The sequence below is a fragment of the Triturus cristatus genome, chromosome 4_1, assembly GCF_964204655.1.
Source record: "Triturus cristatus chromosome 4_1, aTriCri1.1, whole genome shotgun sequence".
Taxonomy (NCBI): domain Eukaryota; kingdom Metazoa; phylum Chordata; class Amphibia; order Caudata; family Salamandridae; genus Triturus; species Triturus cristatus.
The window spans coordinates 440,513,913-440,535,610 of NC_140585.1; the positions used below are offsets into that span (position 1 = coordinate 440,513,913).

At 42.8% G+C, this 21,698-nt stretch overlaps 1 protein-coding gene across 1 annotated transcript in view; it reads left to right on the plus strand.

Annotated features, from left to right (window-relative positions):
- RAD51AP1 (RAD51 associated protein 1) overlaps positions 1–21,698 on the plus strand; it is a 361,837-nt gene that overhangs the window by 261,478 nt on the left and 78,661 nt on the right. Inside the window, exon 9 of the mRNA XM_085652597.1 lies at positions 13,686–13,841. Coding sequence (XP_085508723.1) covers positions 13,686–13,841 — 156 coding nt within the window. The remainder of the gene's footprint in view (positions 1–13,685; positions 13,842–21,698) is intronic.

Consider the following 21,698-nt stretch of genomic DNA (forward strand, 5'->3'; position numbering starts at 1 on the left):
CCAAGGATATTGTGCTGGATAACCAAACACTTATAAGGTCCCAAATGCGAGACCTATTGGCTATGCCAATGCTTGTTGTTTACAGGGGACAGTCTATGTCCCCTGTACGTCCAGTCGCGGAGGGCGGGCAGACAAGAGCAAGACACGCCCAGTAATCCCGGAACTGTCGAGCGGTTAGCGCTCTAACATCAATCCACACAGGGCTATTTAGCCCCTCGGAGGTCGAAGCGCGCAGCGGTTGCGCGCAGAGGGGCGCCATTGACGGCGCCGAAGACAAGCCAAAGACCTGCCCGTCTGCGCCCGTCCGCGACAGGACGGGGCCAGGGGCTATGGGGCCAAACAATACTGACCTCCCATCTACGCCGATCCCAAGGACGACGTACTCAGCACAGGTACTCCGCGCGATAGGCCGGAATCAACATCAGCTTCAAGAGTGTATGATGGGAAGATGTCTCCAGTTAGACAGCCCATTTTCTTGCCGCTTTTGTCGAGCTCAGTTTGGCATAATTTTAGAGGAGACCGGTGTTAATAAAAATACCCACTTTGCTAGCATTAAAATTAATGGAAGCAAATCCTTTGTCGGAAGGAAAAACATACTCTGTAACATTAGATCCCTCCCTAAACATACGTCAGAAGTATGGGATCTAATTTCCACTTGTGAGCCTGATTTTTGTTTTCTCACAGAAACTTGGCTCAAACCCCATTCTAATCCAGCAATTACGTTAGCAATTCCCTCAGGCTACAAAATAATTAGGCTGGACCGTCCGAGCAAGATAGGAGGGGGGATAGCCATTGTACATAAACAAGACATTTACTGTACCATTCTGGCTGAATTGAGCTCGCCAGTCATTGAATTATTGGTTTTTAAATTTTATTATTCTCCTAAAAACATCCAGATGGGTGCTTTAGTATATCGCCCCCCCAGGACCATGTACTAACTTTTCCAACACGTTAATTGAGGCTCTTGCCCCCCATATTACTATTGACAGGGACTTTTTACTGGTAGGGGATTTTAATATACACAGTGATTTGATAGACTGTAAAGAGGCACAGTCTGTGTTAAATGATCTATCTTTACTTGGGCTAACCCAAAGGAATTTTGGGCCAACTCACCGGGCAGGACACACAGTAGACCTGGTTCTATCCAAATTTCCGGCAGTTACATGCTCTCCTCCCATTCAAGTAAGTTGGACTGACCACTATATTATCGAATTTTATTCTTCCCACCCCACTTACACTTTGCACAGACCAATTGCTCTTCCCTGTCTCCGACGGCAGTGGCACAAAGTTAATAAAGAAGTCTTTTCCAACAACTTTATTGAGCCCTCTATTACTTGGTTGGAAAATGTGGAAAGTGTTCTGAAAAAGTTGGAAGCGGCTTCTGGAGCAGCCATAGACAAGATAGCCCCCATAAAGAGCTTCAAATCCCGGCCTGCTAATAAACAGGAAGTTTGGTTCTCCAATGACCTAAAAATACTAAAGCAAGCAGCCAGAAAACTGGAGAAAATATGGAGGTCCTCCCATTTGGAGAGTGATAGAAAGCTCTATTGGGTTTCGTTATCCAGCTATCATAAAGCAATCCGGAGTGCGAGGAAAACACATATAACTTCTCAAATCACGGCAGCAGGGAATTCTCCCAGGGTACTTTACCAAGTACTTAACTCATTTGTTAAACCAGTAGCGTGTGAAAGCACCGAACTTGTATCTCAGCAGCTCTGTAATAACATATCTTCTTTTTTCTCTAATAAAATTGATGTTATTTATGAGAAAATTGTGGCATCTAATGCTGCTATGGTTACAGACACAGCTTCTGCCTTTCAAAATACAGAGTTCGATCATGGCATACACACTCTGGACTCCTTTCCCTCCATTACTGTTGAGGAGTTATCTGTATTGGTTAAACAGATTAAAAGTGGTAGTCCAGACGATACTATTCCAGCCAGATTAATGCCCTCTCTATTTGACATATTATGTCCCACGATTATTAAGCTTATTAATCTGTCCCTGAGTACTGGATCTGTCCCTAAAGAATGGAAACGTGCACTTGTCAGGCCCATCAGGAAAAATACCACCATTGCCTGGACTGAATTATCCAACCTAAGGCCAATTTCACTGCTACCTTTTCTTGGGAAACTTACAGAAAAGTATGTCAATAGACTCCTTTCCAACTTTATTGAAACTGTGGGCGGCCTTGACCACTCTCAATCTGGTTTCAGGCCGAAACACAGTACAGAGTCTACATTACTATCTGTTATGGACGACCTGCACATGTTCCAGGATAGGGGTTATTCAGTGATCTTGGTCTTACTGGACCTATCAGCAGCGTTCGACACCGTGTCTCATAACATTCTTATTGACCGGTTGTCGAACGTGGGGGTTAAGAACAAAGCTCTGGCATGGTTGGGAAGCTTCCTCTCTGATCGTACCCAGACTGTCACCATGGGTACGTATCGTTCAGCAGAGATGAAAGTCTCGAAGGGGGTACCACAGGGCTCTTGTTTAAGCCCAACACTTTTCAACATCTATGTGGCGCCCCTAGCGAGAGTGATGCGCAAATTTGGCTTCATCCCCGTGTCTTACGCGGACGATACGCAGCTTCTCTTCCCTTTTAAGACTTTTACCCCGGAATTGAGGAGCTCTTTCTCTGCAGGCATGGAAGCTGTGGCATGTTGGATGTCCTCCAACTACCTACAGTGTAATGTAAGTAAAACGGAGGTCATGCTGTTTGGTGAAGCAAAAATACTTTGGACTCCTGATTGGTGGCCTCCTGGTCTAGGCGTAGCACCTGAGCCCAAGCAGCTTGTTAAAAACCTGGGGGTTCGCCTTGACCAGGATTTGTCATTGAAACAACACACGAACTATGTCGCAGGCGTATGTTTCCACACTATTAGCTTGCTGCGTAAAGCCTTTCCATTGCTGCCTGACCAATTTAGGAAAACGCTGGTGCAGGCCCTTGTCATGAGTCGGATTGACTACTGTAATGGTCTCCTACTCTCTGCAAATGAGGGAGTACTGAATAGACTTCAGGTAATACAAAATACTGCGGCTCGCCTTGTTCTCAATGCCCCCCAAAGAACAGCATCAAAGCCTCTGTTAGAAGAACTCCATTGGCTTCCTATCCGTCAAAGGATAAAATTTAAAACTTGCTGCTTAATATACAAGAGCCTAAACAGACAGGGTCCACTTTATTTGGAAAAGAAATTTATCCCATACATTCCATCTAGAACACTCAGATCCAGCAATGGGCACTTACTGGTAGTGCCGCGTGCCAAGAAGGCCAGGCACGGAAGTAAGGCACTTTCAGTGTTGGGACCTAAATTGTGGAACTGTCTTCCTGTAGCTATTCGTTCCTGTTCTGAACACTTGGTGTTTAGGAAACAACTAAAAACCCTGTTGTTCACAAATGCGATCTAATGCCTTCCGCATGTTCCACTCTTGATACAGGACCCTCACGCCAGAAGCGCAGAGATACTCCAGTTGGAGTCGATTCTAGCGCTATAAAAACCTGCAAATAAATAAATATGCCCAACGCCCTCACTGGCTGTGAATAAAAGCACAGACTGCCCCTGCAGCTCACACTAACTGCACAGAGCTCTTCCGGCCATGATTCGCCTACAAGGACAATCCCACGGCAAACCAGTGCTTGTTGTTTTTTCTTGTGTTGCTTGCAGGCTCAGGGCTGCCCGTGGAACGTCTGGGAGTGCCTGAGAAAGGCACCGCTGCATCCCTTCGCTTGCAGGGATTCGACATTCCTGCCCTGTGCTCTGGTGTGCTCATGCTTTTGGTTTATGGAATCTGGGGAGTCAAGGTACAGAGTGAATTGATGCAGAACCCAGTTGAGCATGTTCAGTGGGGCGGCACACACCAACCAGTCGTGTGCTTCCCATGACCAAGCAACAAGGTGTGTTGTGTTTATTGAGGTGTGGGTGGGTTTATTCTACAAGCTGGCATGTAGCGAGTGGCAGGGTAGTGCACCTTGTTTCAAGCACAGACACTGCAGCAGTTCACACACACTCAGGGAGTGTGTGCAAAGAAGCATGTGCGTTCGTGCAGACTGTGGCACTGGTCTCCAAGCAACATAAATGGTGTTATCTGGTGCATGCTATATGTTTGAGGGCACTACCACACTAAGGAAGGGGCATGTAGAAAAGCCAGCGTGAAGGCGATGCAACACCCACAATTTCTAATAGTTTAGAGTCCAGTGCACAGGGTGCAGTTTCCTATTAAAAACTATTTGAATTTGGCTCGTTTTTAAAGCCAGAAGATTAGGTGATTCTGCCAAGAATCAGAGTTCTGAAGTTGGCTGCTCTGACCATAGCGCCACATCCTTCTTCCCACTCCCTACTACTACTCCTCCACTCAACTTAAACCTAAAAAGCAGAGGGCGCTGCCAACAAGCGGACACAGTTTGGGAACACCTGCATTAAAGTTGCTGTTTCATCTAAACATTAAAGCATTGTGCCTCTGATACTGCATTCAACAGAAAACCATGCCGAAACAACATCCTTTAGTAAGCTTGTAGTAAGGTTGCAGTACCCTATGTGGCTAGTAGCGGTCCCTTTAGAACTCTAGAGGGATACCGAAGTTGAATTAGACAGCTTGTCCACTTGTGCATTTATGGAACGTGCAGGATGGGTTACCAGTCCAAGAGTCGTAGTTCTTTAGCTATTTCCAAGGGAGATCCTTATCCTTTATAAAATTTGCCACAATGGTCTTTATCCCAGAGTTCAATTTATTTAGTTTGGACCAATCAATTTATAGCATAGCTTAGAGTGTAATGTGTGTAATACTCACACCATTACAATACAGTAGATGGATAAGATCAGGAATGTTGAAGACAGTGGAAGGAGGCTGCATTGGAGAGGTGTGAATGGACTGCTTTTCAGGAATAAAATGTGATATTCTATCATCATCTGTCTAGTCGCCTCAACTCTTCAAATTGATGGCAACTGAAAAACAAGGATTGGCATAGCCAATAGGTCTCGCCTTTGGGACCTTATAAGTGTTTAGCCACGCAACAGTTGATGTTGTTGCACCAAGGATATTGTGTTGCATAACTAAATACTTAGAAGGTCCCAAAAGCGAGACCTATTGGCTATGCCAATGCTTGTTGGATTTTGGTATAAGACCGAATAAACGTCACCTCTATAAACATTCCAGTGACTCGCCGAAGAGACGTCACTCCCACGCTCCAGTATTCTATTAACACTGTACAATTCCACACCACGTGAAAATATTTACCCCAATGGTTCTGCATTTTGATGCGCTATCCGGGTATGTCTTATATAGTCGAAAATATAATATAATATAAACAATTGGAGTGCTAAAACTGCCCTAAAATTAAAGCTACCATATTATTCTGGAACACACATTTAGAAGGAATGAAACAAAATGTGTCAGAAAAATGAATTTATTCTTTTATTTGATTAAATCAATATTTTAGTAATCTAATTTATAGATTTTTGGAACCTTCCTGTTGCCAGAGGGGCTGAATTTAGAAAAAGTGATTAATACAATATTTACATTACAACAATTATACATTCAATACTGACATATCACAAGCACGTCTCATGCATTCCCATCCATTCCTACAGTCACACAGGCTTGTTCAAGTAGAAAAACAGTTTTTACAGTCAAAGGACCACAGAGTCAATTGTGAGAGAAACAAACTTGACTACAAACAATTCTTAATTTTCAGTGTTTTAACTTCTTGTGGTCACGGTATAAGGTCTACGCGTTTCGAGACCCTTAGATCATTGGGTCTCTCCTCAGGACCTGTAAAGTAATAAGAGACCTATATAAGTTTATGTGCTTCCCCTATGCCTCTCCCTAAAAGCTTTTTTAGTAACTCAGTTGATTTACCTTGTATCAGATGGAGACGGACAGGATTAGTCTAAACAGAGAAAGTATAACAAAAGAAAGAGTGTGTAAGGACAACCATACCTTTCAAAAAATGCATTTGAAAAATCAATAGGTTCGGCAATGACTTACTGTTGTGTGAGGTTGCTCGACCGAAGGAGAATGTTTTACGTTTAGGAAAAAACAGGAAGGGAGCGTGTTGGGCTAGTCCTGGTTGGAAAACTGAGGAGACAACAGACATATGTTGAATCAGATGGTGCCTTGTGTTTTAATGAGAAACACCCGGGTCCATAGCGTGTACAAGCCAGGGTTTACCTTTGGTAGAAGTCTTTTATGGTTGGTTTGAGTCTGGACGTTCAGTGTATGGACGTCGCTTTTCGTCAGGAGCGTTAATAGCCAACTCTGTGAAGAATCGACACGGGGTTTAAGATCAGGGGGGGGGGAATGAAACCAATCGCACCGTAGTGAAAATCTGCCGGCGCTTCGTACCTGTGGAAGTCAGAGGATTTTCGGAGCGAAGTATCCGTTCGTTTCCGTGTTGATCAGCCGATGTTTGCCGCGATAATGTTCCACTGTTGATGACGTTTTATGCGTCTAGTTGCCAATTGGTCATAGAAAGAGGACTGGTTGAAGCGGCTCATATGTAATTGTATGCGGTTTACTATACATCTCTTAGCACTTGGATTGCGTTAACAAAAAGGGAAGAGGGTGATCAAGAACGGAGAATCTGTTTCAATAGTAGCGTGAGTTTTAGGTTTAACGCAGGAGTGCTGTTTACATTAACGTACTTGATTCAAAAATAAAATCTATTTGCTGTCTCAGTACGTGATTTTCGAAAATCCCATTCAGTAATTTTTAAATGTAGTCCTTCTCTGAAATTAGTTTGATGAAATACTGTAATTAAGAACAACGTCAGTATTATTACAAGAGGTTAAAGCTGTCTCATTGGGTGGTGGGATGAACAACCCGATGGAGTTGGAATGTGGCGCCGGTGAGGAAAATTTAACTCTGCCACCAAAGGTCTTAATGAACTTTCTGAACTGTACAACTTAAGTTAGTATAATGATTGAACCCTACGAGACATCACCTGGAGACTGTACAAAACTTTACTCATACGAGGACCGAATTATTTCTAAACTAAAGCACCATCATTTCAAAACCCATTTCCTTAATAAATCGAGTCTCACGAAGACAATCAACCTGCATGTAACAACACGCATTAGGACAAACAATATCCACGTGCTGAAAGATGACATCATGTGAGAGTGTAACTTTAAAATAGTTCGTAAAGGACATCAGTGATCCATCCAGTCTCTTTGGAACCACAATTCACGAGGTTACTCAACTAAATTTTCCTCACCGGCGCCACATTCCAACTCCATCGGGTTGTTCATCCCACCACCCAATGAGACAGCTTTAACCTCTTGTAATAATACTGACGTTGTTCTTAATTACAGTATTTCATCAAACTAATTTCAGAGAAGGACTACATTTAAAAATTACTGAATGGGATTTTCGAAAATCACGTACTGAGACAGCAAATAGATTTTATTTTTGAATCAAGTACGTTAATGTAAACAGCACTCCTGCGTTAAACCTAAAACTCACGCTACTATTGAAACAGATTCTCCGTTCTTGATCACCCTCTTCCCTTTTTGTTAACGCAATCCAAGTGCTAAGAGATGTATAGTAAACCGCATACAATTACATATGAGCCGCTTCAACCAGTCCTCTTTCTATGCCTAATCTTTCAACCAATTGGCAACTAGACGCATAAAACGTCATCAACAGTGGAACATTATCGCGGCAAACATCGGCTGATCAACACGGAAACGAACGGATACTTCGCTCCGAAAATCCTCTGACTTCCACAGGTACGAAGCGCCGGCAGATTTTCACTACGGTGCGATTGGTTTCATTCCCCCCCCCCTGATCTTAAACCCCGTGTCGATTCTTCACAGAGTTGGCTATTAACGCTCCTGACGAAAAGCGACGTCCATACACTGAACGTCCAGACTCAAACCAACCATAAAAGACTTCTACCAAAGGTAAACCCTGGCTTGTACACGCTATGGACCCGGGTGTTTCTCATTAAAACACAAGGCACCATCTGATTCAACATATGTCTGTTGTCTCCTCAGTTTTCCAACCAGGACTAGCCCAACACGCTCCCTTCCTGTTTTTTCCTAAACGTAAAACATTCTCCTTCGGTCGAGCAACCTCACACAACAGTAAGTCATTGCCGAACCTATTGATTTTTCAAATGCATTTTTTGAAAGGTATGGTTGTCCTTACACACTCTTTCTTTTGTTATACTTTCTCTGTTTAGACTAATCCCGTCCGTCTCCATCTGATACAAGGTAAATCAACTGAGTTACTAAAAAAGCTTTTAGGGAGAGGCATAGGGGAAGCACATAAACTTATATAGGTCTCTTATTACTTTACAGGTCCTGAGGAGAGACCCAATGATCTAAGGGTCTCGAAACGCGTAGACCTTATACCGTGACCACAAGAAGTTAAAACACTGAAAATTAAGAATTGTTTGTAGTCAAGTTTGTTTCTCTCACAATTGACTCTGTGGTCCTTTGACTGTAAAAACTGTTTTTCTACTTGAACAAGCCTGTGTGACTGTAGGAATGGATGTGAATGCATGAGACGTGCTTGTGATATGTCAGTATTGAATGTATAATTGTTGTAATGTAAATATTGTATTAATCTCTTTTTCTAAATTCAGCCCCTCTGGCAACAGGAAGGTTCCAAAAATCTATAAATTAGATTACTAAAATATTGATTTAATCAAATAAAAGAATAAATTCATTATTCTGACACATTTTGTTTCATTCCTTCTAAATGTGTGTTCCAGAATAATATGGTAGCTTTAATTTTAGGGCTGTTTTAGCACTCCAATTGTTTATATATTACAGGCTCAGCTTAACTGCTCCCAGCCCACCTCCAATAGTGCTTTTGATTATATAGTCGAAAGGGCATGAGGTAGTGAAAGTGAGACAGATTAAACCTTACATTACTTAAAATAAGCTGTACTACAGTGCATGTTTTCCCATTCCTTATCCAATTAGAGCTTTGTCCCATAGCTGTCTCACTTTGTGGAGAGGAGACTTTGAATCTACTTTCAATGCCATTTACAGGTCAGATATTAATCCGCGACCCTGGCCTACTCCCAGTATCTCAGCTGTTATTCAAAGTCAATATGCAAAATAAATAAAATTAAAAAACACACTTTGAACCAGCTTTGTCACTGAAGAGATAGGAACTTGACACATGTTGAGGGCTTTTTCTGATAACATGTGTATGTTGCATATAAATTGGGCATAACTGTATGATAAACATGACCGCACAAATCCTTTAGAGTGTGTCTGTGAAAGGCTAAGGGCCTAGAAAGCTATATTTTGAATTATGATAATAACTAAGAGGGTGTACGAGATTGCTGTATTATTTCTTAAATTGGCTGACATCAGTCGCATTAACACAAATAGCAGGAACGCAATAAAGAAGAAAACTGTTGTATTGTTCGGAAAGCTTTGAATAGTGCTCAACATTGCAAGGTCGTAGAAGGAAGTATGTTTTGATACTGTTGCTTGCCTCTCGGATATGTCTTTAACTGATGCATTTTTCACACGGTGATGTGGATGCAGGAAGCTGCACAGTGAACATCCACCCAGCAAAGCCCCTTTGCATAGACATTCACTAGGGGACTATAAAGGGAGATAAGAATTTCGGAGGGACAGAAACGAAGATTGGTTGTTTGGGGAGAATGCCGAAGAGCCAAAATACGACGGTAATCCAGAAAACTTCCTCGAGGTATGCCGAGATAATACACTGCTTAACATAAGGTAGTGAGGGAAGGAGCTAATTATTCCGTCAATACCGAAACGAGGAGGCTAATAACAATATAGTTATAAAGTTAGAGGTTATACTGATTATTACAGATAATAAGTAGGGGTGTTCTGCAGAAGATGCTTTGGGTTTTTATGGCTGCTGAGACAACAGTACTAGTTCCCATCATTTTGATACTCATTTGTGTGCTGATTATATGTCATTAATAATCAGTCATTATAAACACCAGTTGCTGTGTGTCTGCGGCTTTCTAGCATCAAGGTGAGGCCCGCACAGCTACAAATAAACCCTGTAGATAGAAGCATCTCTACCTGGGTTGTCTGACTCCTAACACTGGCTCTGGAAGAGGAGTGAGACACCTGGCTGTTCTCCTTTTCTCCAGAGGAGGGGAGGCAATTACCAAGCATCCCTTGGGGCTAAGGAAATCTAGCCAGGTTTGGCCCTTGCTTTTGTGTTTCACTACAAACTATGTTTTGGTGGACATGAACGTAGTACACAGGCTCTGTGTATTCACTCAGAGTGAAGGGAGACAATGAGCAAAGTGACATGACCCATTGCCCCATGCTGTATTCTATGGTGGGCGGGCAAAATGTGATCGACGATTGGACTAGTGGATGAATCCTCTGGTCAAAAGCCCTTTCAAGTAAATGTAAGTGCATTTATATAGTAGGTGTATTATGAAGGCATTTTTGGGAGAAATAAAAACAATAGCCTGGTGTGACAGCTAACGCAGTTTGAAAGGCCAGGCTTAAAAAGGGCTCAGCTCTTAAAAGAAATTCCTCAACACTGAGGGTTTAGTGCTCACATCAAAACTTGCCAGTTCAACTCTATGCTAGACAATCAGTCAGTGTTGTACAAAATAACGTCTTTTGAGACTTAATGCCGTATTTTAGCGCTCTTTCACTCAGTGTCAGAGAGTTCTACATCACAACCTCCACAAAGTTGTGGTAACACACACATGTATGGACCGCCAGATGGCTCAGTGAGCTCAGTGCTCGCCTCTGACACCTACTGGGGCCTGCAAGTCAGGAGTTCAAACCCCGGCGGATTTAGCGTCCCGTCGGTCAGAGCTCTGTAAATTGAGTGCCATTACAATGGAGTGCAATATTGCGATATGAAGCGCTTTACGTAATAAATGCTTATTTATTATGTGCTTGTGCTGTCAGTGATTAACGTTTCCAAAGGTTTCGTGTAATTCACATGAAAAATACCCAGTGAATCGAGAGCCTGTGACAGAGGTCAGACACGTAGCCCACGGTGTGTTCTGCAAGGGAAACATGCATTGGCCACGAAAGTCATCACGATCGCTGTGAAAGCGAAAGTGATCGCGACGACGCGCTAGTGCTGCTGGCTGGCCTAGCGCATGGTGGCGACGGAAAGCCATATGGCTGCTTTGCGCGCATGCATGCCTCGTGCACTGTAGCTCTATGCCAGCGGTAGCACTTTGAAAAAGTCCCTTACAAAATGTCTCTCCGAGCCAGCGCAAGCGCTGGGCTCAGCGAGACCTAACAAGGACTCAGGCCATTGAATTCCTTAAAACAAGGGTTTCAACACAAGAGAATTGTCACTGAGTTGTCTGCACCGTAACAACTGTGAGCCTCCTTTGAAAGAATTCCATGCAAAACAATCCATATTAAAAAAAAGTGGAGACCTGCTGTAAATTAAGTGACCCTGCTGATCTAACATTTTGTATTGCTCCTTTGACATTCTAAGTTGTACACTGGGTGGAATATCGCTCTGAATGTGATCATTTCCTATACTAAAATTATGTTTGCCACTGGAGTTTTAAAACAAAGTAAGAAAATCCATTTTTGGGAAGGTTATCAAGTTTAACGTTCTAGTATGCACCAAGTATAATGTTGAGGCATTTTTAATCTGAACATCTGATCTTTTGCTGCTCGTGTGCATTGACAGTTCAAGAAACCTTTGCTGGCACCATGGCGCTCTCCAAGCTATGGACACTATGAAAATGAAATGAACGATTAGTGCAGCTGCACAACCCGATAGGAGGGGAGAGTGGCACAACCTCCACAGTGTGTGGACTGTGAGGACAAGCTGGTGCCAATGTGTGCACTACTTGTGACGTCTGCATGTACACGCATGGTCAGAAAGAAACCTTGCACAGAAACAAATGCGAGCTGGGACCATAATGCTTGTCAAATTCTTCCTTCATCTCTCTCAAGTGCCTTTTTAAGACGTATCTTCTAACTCTTTCCCTTCATTCACTGAAAGAGCACTGACTTTTGTTTGGGTTTTTCTTTCTTAGTAGTTCGAATGGTCTCCTCATGATAGATAAAGCTAGATCCAGTGTTGGTAAGGCCTTTGCCCCTCATGACATTGATATAATTTCTGCAATATTTGGAGGTGGATACTTGTCCACTAGCACATTTTTATTTGGCTAAGGCAGGTCGACCCACAGCCTGATGTCCTGTACAGGTTTGCGTGCTCCACCTCTATGGCCTCCACCTCTTCCATTATACCTGCTGCTACCAATCTATAAATTTACATGCTTCGAACATGCTTTGAACAACTGCAAACTTTGAGGAGTTTTATCAGACCGGGAATGAAAGTGCACCCCTACAAGAAATAAAGCAGCCAAATAGGAAGTGCTAGTAGTACCCAGCTTGCCTACATCTTACCACTACGGTACTTGGATGACTAGCCTAGAAGATATACAGATTAGGGGTGGCATAAGATTGATTACTGCCCAGGTGAAGGTTATTTTTGTGAGGCTGTCTGGGTGCCTATGGTTCAGCGAAATCCTACTTCTCCCCAGTCACAAGTGCAACCTTAAATGCCTGGATGTCACAAAGCTAGTCTAACAACATTTCCGTCACTGTTCACGCCACTAGGCGGAAACATTGAATTTGCATCAGGTTTCAACAGGCAGAGATTCAGAGTGGAGAGATGGAGGCTGCAGTGTACTGAGGAACATAGTACAGGGTGGTGAGTCAAACCTTTTGAGCGATCAAAAGAAGATTTTCGAATGGCTGAAACACAAAAATACAGATACATACAAGTTTGTCATTCAACATACCAGAATGGTCTGGAAAGGGCGATCAATATAACACTAGACTCAAAACAATGGGTTGGCATAATCACAAAGGTATATAACACAACAGGACTCAAGGGCGGCAAGCAGACCCTATTAAAGATATTATATAGATGGTGCTTGACACTGGCAAGGTTAGGTAAAGTGGGCCACCCTGGGAGGACACCTGTTGGAGGGGCTTAGAGAGGTGGGGACCCTAACACACACTCTTTGGTCATCAACATTGATAAAAAACCATTTTGGGAGATTATAATGCAAATAATGGAAGCAGTTACAGAATCACATTTCCCATAGACAGTAGTGCTGGGCGCCCTATGACATCCCAAGTGTTACTAGCAGTGAAATATACAACAGTGGAACTTTAGGGAACAGCAAGAGTGCCAATGGAAGCTATTGGTTATAGAACATTTGGTGCCGAGGGGGAATGGAAAAAATGATAAGAGCAGCTCAAGAAAAAAAAAAGGGGACACTATGGGATATGCTAAAAAATAAACAAATTATCTAAGCCAGGATTGTAACAAACAGCAATGCCCTAAAAGGCTAAGAGTTCTGAAAGTTCTAGAGGAATCAAAATTAGAGGAATGTTATACAACTAGACAAGAAAAACACTTTAGACTCGGACAAAGCTGATTGATGATGAGCAGCTGCAAAACAAAAACTAGTACTATTTCTGCACATACTTATAGAAAGAGAGAACATTAGTTACAACTAGGATGGTAGTGGAGGGGCAGGCGATATGAAAGTTCCTTACGTATTGATACCTAGAATGTTTTCACTGCAATGTTAAACGCTGGACCCTGTTTTATTATATATTTCATAAGCAGACTTTTCTGATTTGCAGAACAAAGTTTCTGCTATCTCATTGTGTATTTCTTTGCATAAGTAGTATTCTTGTCCATGTTTTTTTCCTTTGTTTTAGACAGTAATTCTGGAAGTGATTCAAATTTTAGTGAAGAAGAGGAGGCAGAGTTTGTGAACAATAAAAGTAAAAAATTAAAACAGACTAAAAAGAAGGAAACTAAGCAAAATATGACATCTGAAAAGAAATCACCGATATCAAGACTTAATGTTGCAGGTGAGCCCTATTACTGTGCTGTAATTTTGGTCTTTTTTGGACTGATATTAAACTTAGTTGGACTTTGCACGTTTTTATTTGATTGTTACTTAGTAAAATAAAATTGGAATTCTAGTACATGTTTACCGTAAATGTACAGCTTTTTGGTATTGTTAACTTATCAAGCGCTAAAACTTTTCACACCTTATGGCAAGCTCTTTTTGACATTTCAACTTGTTCATAATAATGCGTTATTTATTTTAATACATCATATTTTACAAAGGATTAAACAAGTGGGCCCGCTCGGGGCCCCATCAGTCCTCACCACACCTGCACTAAAGGACTCTTACCGACCAGCGAAGCACCCATCTTCAACAACTCCACATTCTCAGACACCTGGAATCATGGTACCGTCACATCCCTGCTCAAGAAACCATCCGCTGACAAAGTTAATCTTTTCAACTATAAACCCATCTCCCTCCTACCATACCCGGCAAAGGTCTTAGAGAAACTTATCAACGGACTCCATAATGACCACCCCTGCAACCACCAGCTCCTCGACGCCATGCAGTCCGCATTCGGGCTCAACCAGAGTACAGAAACATCACTCATCACTGCCACAGACAACATTTGCATTATCCTTGACAGAGAAGAAACAGCAGCCCTTATTCTCCTGGACCTCCCTGCAGCATTTTTTTAAATTTGTTTTTGGAGTTTTTTATAGTGCGAACTAGACCCGAGACATCGGGTATCAGAGCGCTTTACATGAGCACCAGTTTCGATACAGATGGACATTCATTTTTGTTAGGCACGGGGAGATTGTGATTTGCCCAGAATCACAGGATGTTTAGCGTCGTTGCCGAGACTTTAACCCGGTGCCCCAGCTTCGAGGTCGATCGCTCTAGCCGTAAGGCTACATCCTCTCCCCATTTGACACAGTCTCACTCCCCATCCTTATCAGGTGCCTGCACGAGATTGGCATTTAAAGATCCACTCTCAGATGAATCTGTTCCTTCTTAACGGAGAGGACACAAGCTGTCAGCCTGGTACTTTTGTGGAAATATGGATTTTTCTGATCAGTTATGTCCCCTATCTTGGACCCCAACGGTTCCATGTATGAATCACAAGTACATGTATGTTCCCTCCAGTTCCAGTTATGAAGACGCAAATACATGTGCGCCCACCGTCAACATGTCCTCTGTCAGATCCGCCATGAATAGGCCGGATATTCCATTCCTAAGTATGAAAGGCCACCGGCTTTATATGGTTCACTTATGACATTTTACAGTCCAGGCAAGTAGGCCCTGATTCTGTCATCGAACTCTTCTTGCCTTCTGCCTCTGAAAGCTCCAGTCTGAGCCTGCATCTGTGACCATGAACTTTGTCTCATTCTCTGCGCGGCTCACGAAGCCTGACATCAGCCTATTCTCTGCCAAAAACTGTATTTCACCTTCGAAATTATCTGCTCCGTTCCCTGCCCAATGCATTCCTGTCTAGTAGTTTAAGTAAACATTCTTCCAGCTACCGAGCAAAGGCCCGGCTTCTCTGTCTTTATGCAAGTAATTCATAGCCCTGTTACCATGGAATATTCCTACCCCCTCGCATCCAGTGTAGACACTTAGACGCTTGTACACGCACTAATGATCAGTATAGTCAGTATAGAATAAGATTCTACTCGAAGAGACCTCCCTTTGTGGATAACATAGTTCTTTAAACATAGGATGTTAGATATGATTTGGGATTAGGTTGACTTGACCCCCAGACTTCTTGTCTCCACATGTAGAGCTAAATGTCAAGTCCCCTTCACCCCCTAGTTGCACGTCAATCACACGTCATGCTGCTGCGCGCGCATCTATGCCAAGTATAATCTTATAGATCCACCTATATATGACGTCATAACCAATTATGTTCCTTTTACTCCTCATTACGCCCATTTTCGGTTACGCATGTGAATGATTATCTTCCTTATCAATTGTTACGCCTCCCGCATTTATTTCATTGTAATGTATGTTCTATAAAAGTCATTTCTTGTCAATAATGTATGTACTTCACTTCCTGAACCTTCGTGGTGACGGAACTTGGAGCAACCGATTATAATCGACCATTGGAATAAAGCCCATTCCGAACCTCTAATACCACGGATTCTGCCTCTTATTTACTGAGCTGTTTTGTTATGTTTCTGTATCAAATTAAGTCCCGGTAATTAAATTATTTACCACATGAATGGCGCCCGAATAGGGACACTTTCTCATCTCACGCGCCGGCGGTGAGTTGCAGGCCCGGTCTCCTGCCACAGCTGGACGGAAAATAACGCGTACCAGCAGGATTTCCTGTATCTCCCTCCGGTCAAGCGGGGGCGACTGAGGCTGCGATCAACACCCAGACGAGGCGGTGAGAAGTGCGAAGTATCCCGACCAGAGCCTAGCTGAGAGAGCAAGATCCGAGGTATACAGAGGCCCACCAGTTTCCGAAGTCCCAAGTCGAGTCCAGTCTCCGCAGTGTTCGAGTCGAGTCGAGTCCGGTTCAAGTTCAGTTCAGTTTCCGAGGCCTTCCGTTTCCGAGCTACCCGGTGAGTACCATTACTGGGGAGGCTTTCTGACGTGCACATAGTTTGTGCCGGTCAAGACGGGTTTGGGTACACAAATCCGGTCTGCACTGTTTTAGCAGTGTATCTGTACTGTTTAGCAGTATATCCAGTATATCAAGTATATAATTCAGAATGATTCAGTTAATGTCGAGTATTATGTTTAGTGAATAAGTTTTCCTTAGATCGTCATCATTATTGATTGTTCAGGTAAATGTTAAATGTTAAATGTTTTAAGTACGTTCTGCATATTGTGGTGTGAATGACTGTTCATTATCGTGTTTACTGTATTAAGTTTGTTTAGAATCAAGTATCAAATCAGTTTTCAATATGCCGCTCTTTTCGAAATTAAACAGATCACAACAAGAAAAGGGGTACTCGAAGAAGCCGTTCCTATTCCTCCTAGGGACACTCCAGGGTACTTCATGTATCATAAACATGGCTTAGACGCTATATTATTTCTTGATTTATGGGTAGACTACACCAAGGAATTACCAGAAAGTCAGAGGTGGCCCACAGCGGGGACCTGGGATGCAGAGTGCATCATGAAAGTCGAGGAAGAGTTATGGAAAAGGAAAGTCAGACAGTCACAGAAAGACGCCGTTGAGTTATGGCGTAAAGAATCTCATAGACGTACAGAAAAAGCACTCCGACAGGAAGAGAGAAATAGAGAGAATTCAAATAAAGTTCGAGAAAATCTATTAATTGAAGAAGGTATCCGAGTGAAATCAGAACAAGTAGACAGACAAAGAAATGCCCTTATGAATGGTATGTATCCCCTTCTGGCCGAAGGATTACCTAAGGCTACTCCAGAGACACCAAAAGACTTGCCAACCCCATTATTTCCAATAAAAGTACATCCTAAGGGGCATCCTAGAACAGCAGAAGATGTTTTTCTTTCTTCATATTTAGATGACGCAGCTCCTGAGTATGCTAATTCCGCCCCACATAGACCGCCTGCCAGGGAGGTTCAACGCCAAGATCCAGTACCCGTATCTCTACAGCAACAACTTCCGGCAAGTACATCTGTTTCTGCATCTGTTCCTACAGCTACTTCTATAGCTGTGTCCACACCTATAGTTGCTGTGTCGCGTTCAACGAATCCTTTCACGCCCGATGCCCCAGATGGGGCTACGGGAGGTACTAGCAACATTTTTTCTACGCCACCCAGAATAAATAAACTTACCTTTCAAGAGTCAGCACATTCACGTACACCCAAACTCATAAATGCCCGTACGCTTAAGGAACTTCTTGTAGATTGTAGATATGACCCTGTGCCCGGCAAAGAGGACGAAATGATCATGGCATCATTACGTATCAGACGAGCCGCAGTGTATTTAGGGAAGTTACCAGGAATGACTGCGCATCTAGATAATATATACCATTTTGTCCAAACAGGGCGAGATTCTGAATGTATTAACAGAGCTATGGAATACCAGAAAGTGGAGATACAGGGGGAACTGTTACGTTTCCTCATAAATTGTGTGATCAGAAATCAAGACCGACCGGGGGTAGACCCGGAAGCAATGCAAATTCTTACTAGATGGAGCCAGAATATATCAGAAGGTAGACATGATAAGCAAAATTGTATAGTAGCCATGTGCCGAAAGATCCGAAAAGAAATAGAACGCCTACATGAAGAGAGATTAGCGGTAGACCAGTTCGAACAAAACGAGGAAGAAGGATCAGGACTGTCCACAGGACAGTCAGACACCATAGCCTATGTGGGTAGAGGAAGAGCTCGTAATAGTAATAGATGTCTTATTGACCCGATAAGTCCGATATGTCCAGATAATAACAGGAATTTCCAAACACCTATAATTAATATAAGGTCTAACGAGCATTCATTCCAAGCCGCTGACAAATTACTCCGAGAACGTAGGGGTTATCATTTTCTCGATTCTATGGATGAACAAGATTTAGCCAGGTCAGCTGTCCATTGGGTTGACAGTCCCGGAAAGTACAGTGATGATACAGTAGCACGCACATTTTTGAATCTCACCCCAGATGAACAGCGTTTAGCTGGGATTTATATGATTCAACAACTCCTTATACTATATCAGAGTCAGCATTCGGACCCTGGTCCCTTACCTGACATATTGACTGAATTGCTCATGAATAGATGGAGAGGTTCAGGTACTAAATTAATTAAAGAAATTCTAGAATCAAGAAAGCAGTATATTCTTTTTGTATGTTCAGAGCATGTCTCATTGCCCATCAAGGAAAGAACCACGTATTACATGGATAGACAGAATCCTTTACGAGAAGTGCACCCAATAAAAGGCGAGGACAATGAGTTTAAACGCGTATTTGTATACACACCCATATCGAAAATAGAATTGTTAGAAATGAAGAAAGTGGTACCCAGTCATGACAAAGATCCAGCGGGTTTTCACCGAGAAATTAAAGACATGTTACTCATGGGAGAGTATACCTATCCCGACATTATGACAATATTAAAGGTATTGATGCCTGCTGGCATTTATGAGAAACTCAGGGAAAAAGAGTGGGAGGTAGGAGACCAAAAGATAGAATGGTCAGTATTAGAAGCAGAAGAAAAGGCCCGAACTGCAGGAGCAGGACTTGGGGATAAAACTAAAGCACTACCAGGTTTATTAGTACAGGTACTGCCACGTCTATTAACTACGAAAAAGGAAGACTGGGGTACAATTTCAGCCTGTAAACAGAAGCAAGATGAAGACACTAGTGATTACTATGCCCGATTTGAAAAATGTTTTGGTATTAATAGTGGCATAAAAGCAAGTAGCGAATCATACCCACATCTGTTTGTGACAAAATTAGTAGAAAATGCCCTGCCTCAAGTAAAGAACAGAGTATTAAAATTCGAGAGTACCTGGCAAGGTAACACCCCATCACAAATGTTACAAATGTTACAGTACCATCACAATAGAATTAGAGAGGAACAAGAACATGAACATAGACGTATGAAAGATACGAAAATGCTAGTTTCCCAGACAGTTCCCGCTGAAGGACATAAAAAGGGTACGACACCTTCCAGTGATTCAACGGGACCTGTAAAAGGGACATGCAACTATTGTAAAAAGCCAGGCCATTACGTACACGACTGTCCAGTTTTGAAACATAATATCGCCATAGGTAATACAAAAGAAAGACCGCGGCCACCTAGACAGGATCAGAATGAACAAGGAGCCCCGCAGCATGCACAGTCCATGCCAGCTCCACCACAGTCTATACAGTTTGTGCCGGCTGCACCAGCGTTGCCCGTTGCTGCCACACAAACCACGACACGACAACTGTACCAGACCGCACAGTACGACTATCCTGATTACCAGCGATACGCATGAACCAGCCTAGAGAGGGAAGTTGACTTACCCCTTATCGAGATCCCTGTAGATCAAGAAGGACCTTATGTACATAGTGAATTATTAGGCCAAGACAGAAAATTTTTACTCGATACAGGGGCAAGTCGAACAACAATAAAACGTAGTGAAGTTCCAGGGGCACCCCTCTCAGGCTCACAGAATATTTCCCTTGGTTTTTCAGGAAAACCTATTGTTAATGAAGTGTCACAGCCTCTTCCACTTACGATAGGACCTTTGACCAGAACTACAGATTTATTGCTTACTAAATCATGTCCAGAAAACTTGTTAGGAATAAAAACACTGAAAGCTCTAGGAGTTATAATATGTTGTTCTCCGGAAGGAGTAAGATTGTTTTTACGTGATTTTAAAGGTCACTATGTATCTAGAGACATGGATTCCCGACTGCAGACTTTACCTGCACATCTATGGGCACAAGGCCCTACGGATGTTGGTTGCATGAATATTACACCATATCGAGTCACACTAAAGGCAGGAGTGGTACTACCACGAATGCGACAATACAAGTTACCACCAGATGCTGTAGTGGCTTTACTACAAATCATTGACGAGCTCATTGCCCAAGGAGTGGTTGTGGAAACAGACTCCAATGTATGTAATTCACCGATAATTCCGATTCTTAAACGAACAGATCCAAAGGCACCGCCAGTATATCGATTGGTTATTGATCTGCGCGAATTAAACAAATGCATTGTGCCACAATTCCCTGTGGTCCCAGATATCTCGTCATTACTGACAGCTATTGATTCCGAAGCAACATTCTTTACTGTAATTGATCTCAAGAATGCCTTTTTCAGCGTCCCAATAGATCCGGAAAGCCAATATTTGTTCGGATTTAGTTTAAATGGACGTAGCTTTAAATTCTCACGCGCACCTCAAGGATTTACAGAAAGCCCCAGCATCTATAGCCAAGCACTGAAACGAGAACTCGACAGTATCCACATGCCAGTTAACACTGCTCTGCTTCAATATGTCGATGATCTGCTGATCACCGCGAGAAGCGAACCCGAATGTGAGAAAGCATCACTGACAGTTTTACAATTTCTAGCCGAAAAGGGGCACAAGGTGTCCCCTTCTAAGCTGCAATTCTGTGTCCAGCGAGTTGTTTATCTTGGACACTCGCTGTCCAAGGAGGGAAGGCAGCTTACACCTGACCGCATTCAGTTAATAGCTAACATGCCAATACCAAAGACACAAAAGGAGGTGCGGGCTTTCATAGGCCTCACTTCATATTGTAGGCAGTGGATCCCTCAGTATGCATTTCTAGCAAAACCACTAATTCAGTTGACAACACAGGAGGCAGCCACATCGACTGTTCTCCCTTGGACTCAGGAACATACACAAGCTTTTGAAAGCTTAAAGAAAGCTTTATGTCAAGCACCTGTCTTAGCAACGCCATGTTACAGTAAACAGTTTACACTTTTCGTTACAGAACGCGAAGGTACTGCCTTGTCAGTACTCACACAGGAACAAGCAGGAGCACACAAACCATGTGCTTATTTTTCTAGTACATTAGATCCCGTAGCTCAGGCTTTGCCTGCGTGCCTGAAATCAGTGGCAGCGACAGCTCTAGCAATAAGACAGAGCGACGCCATAGTGTTAGGACATCCATTGACAGTTCAAGTACCACATGCAGTAGAGGTTCTTGTAAATAGAACACAAACACAACACTTGACTATTGCGCGACTCACTGGGTATGAACTGACATTGTTTCAGCCACATATAGAAATCAGACGTTGTAACACATTGAATCCTGCCACACTTTTACCTGTGATTGGAACAGACCCACTAGCACATGACAGTATTGAAGTTATTACAATAACGACGAAACCCAGACAAGACTTAACCGATGTTCCATTGTCAGACCCAGACCTGACATTGTATGTAGATGGTTCATGTATGAGAACTAGTACAGGAGAGTTAGTGGCCGCT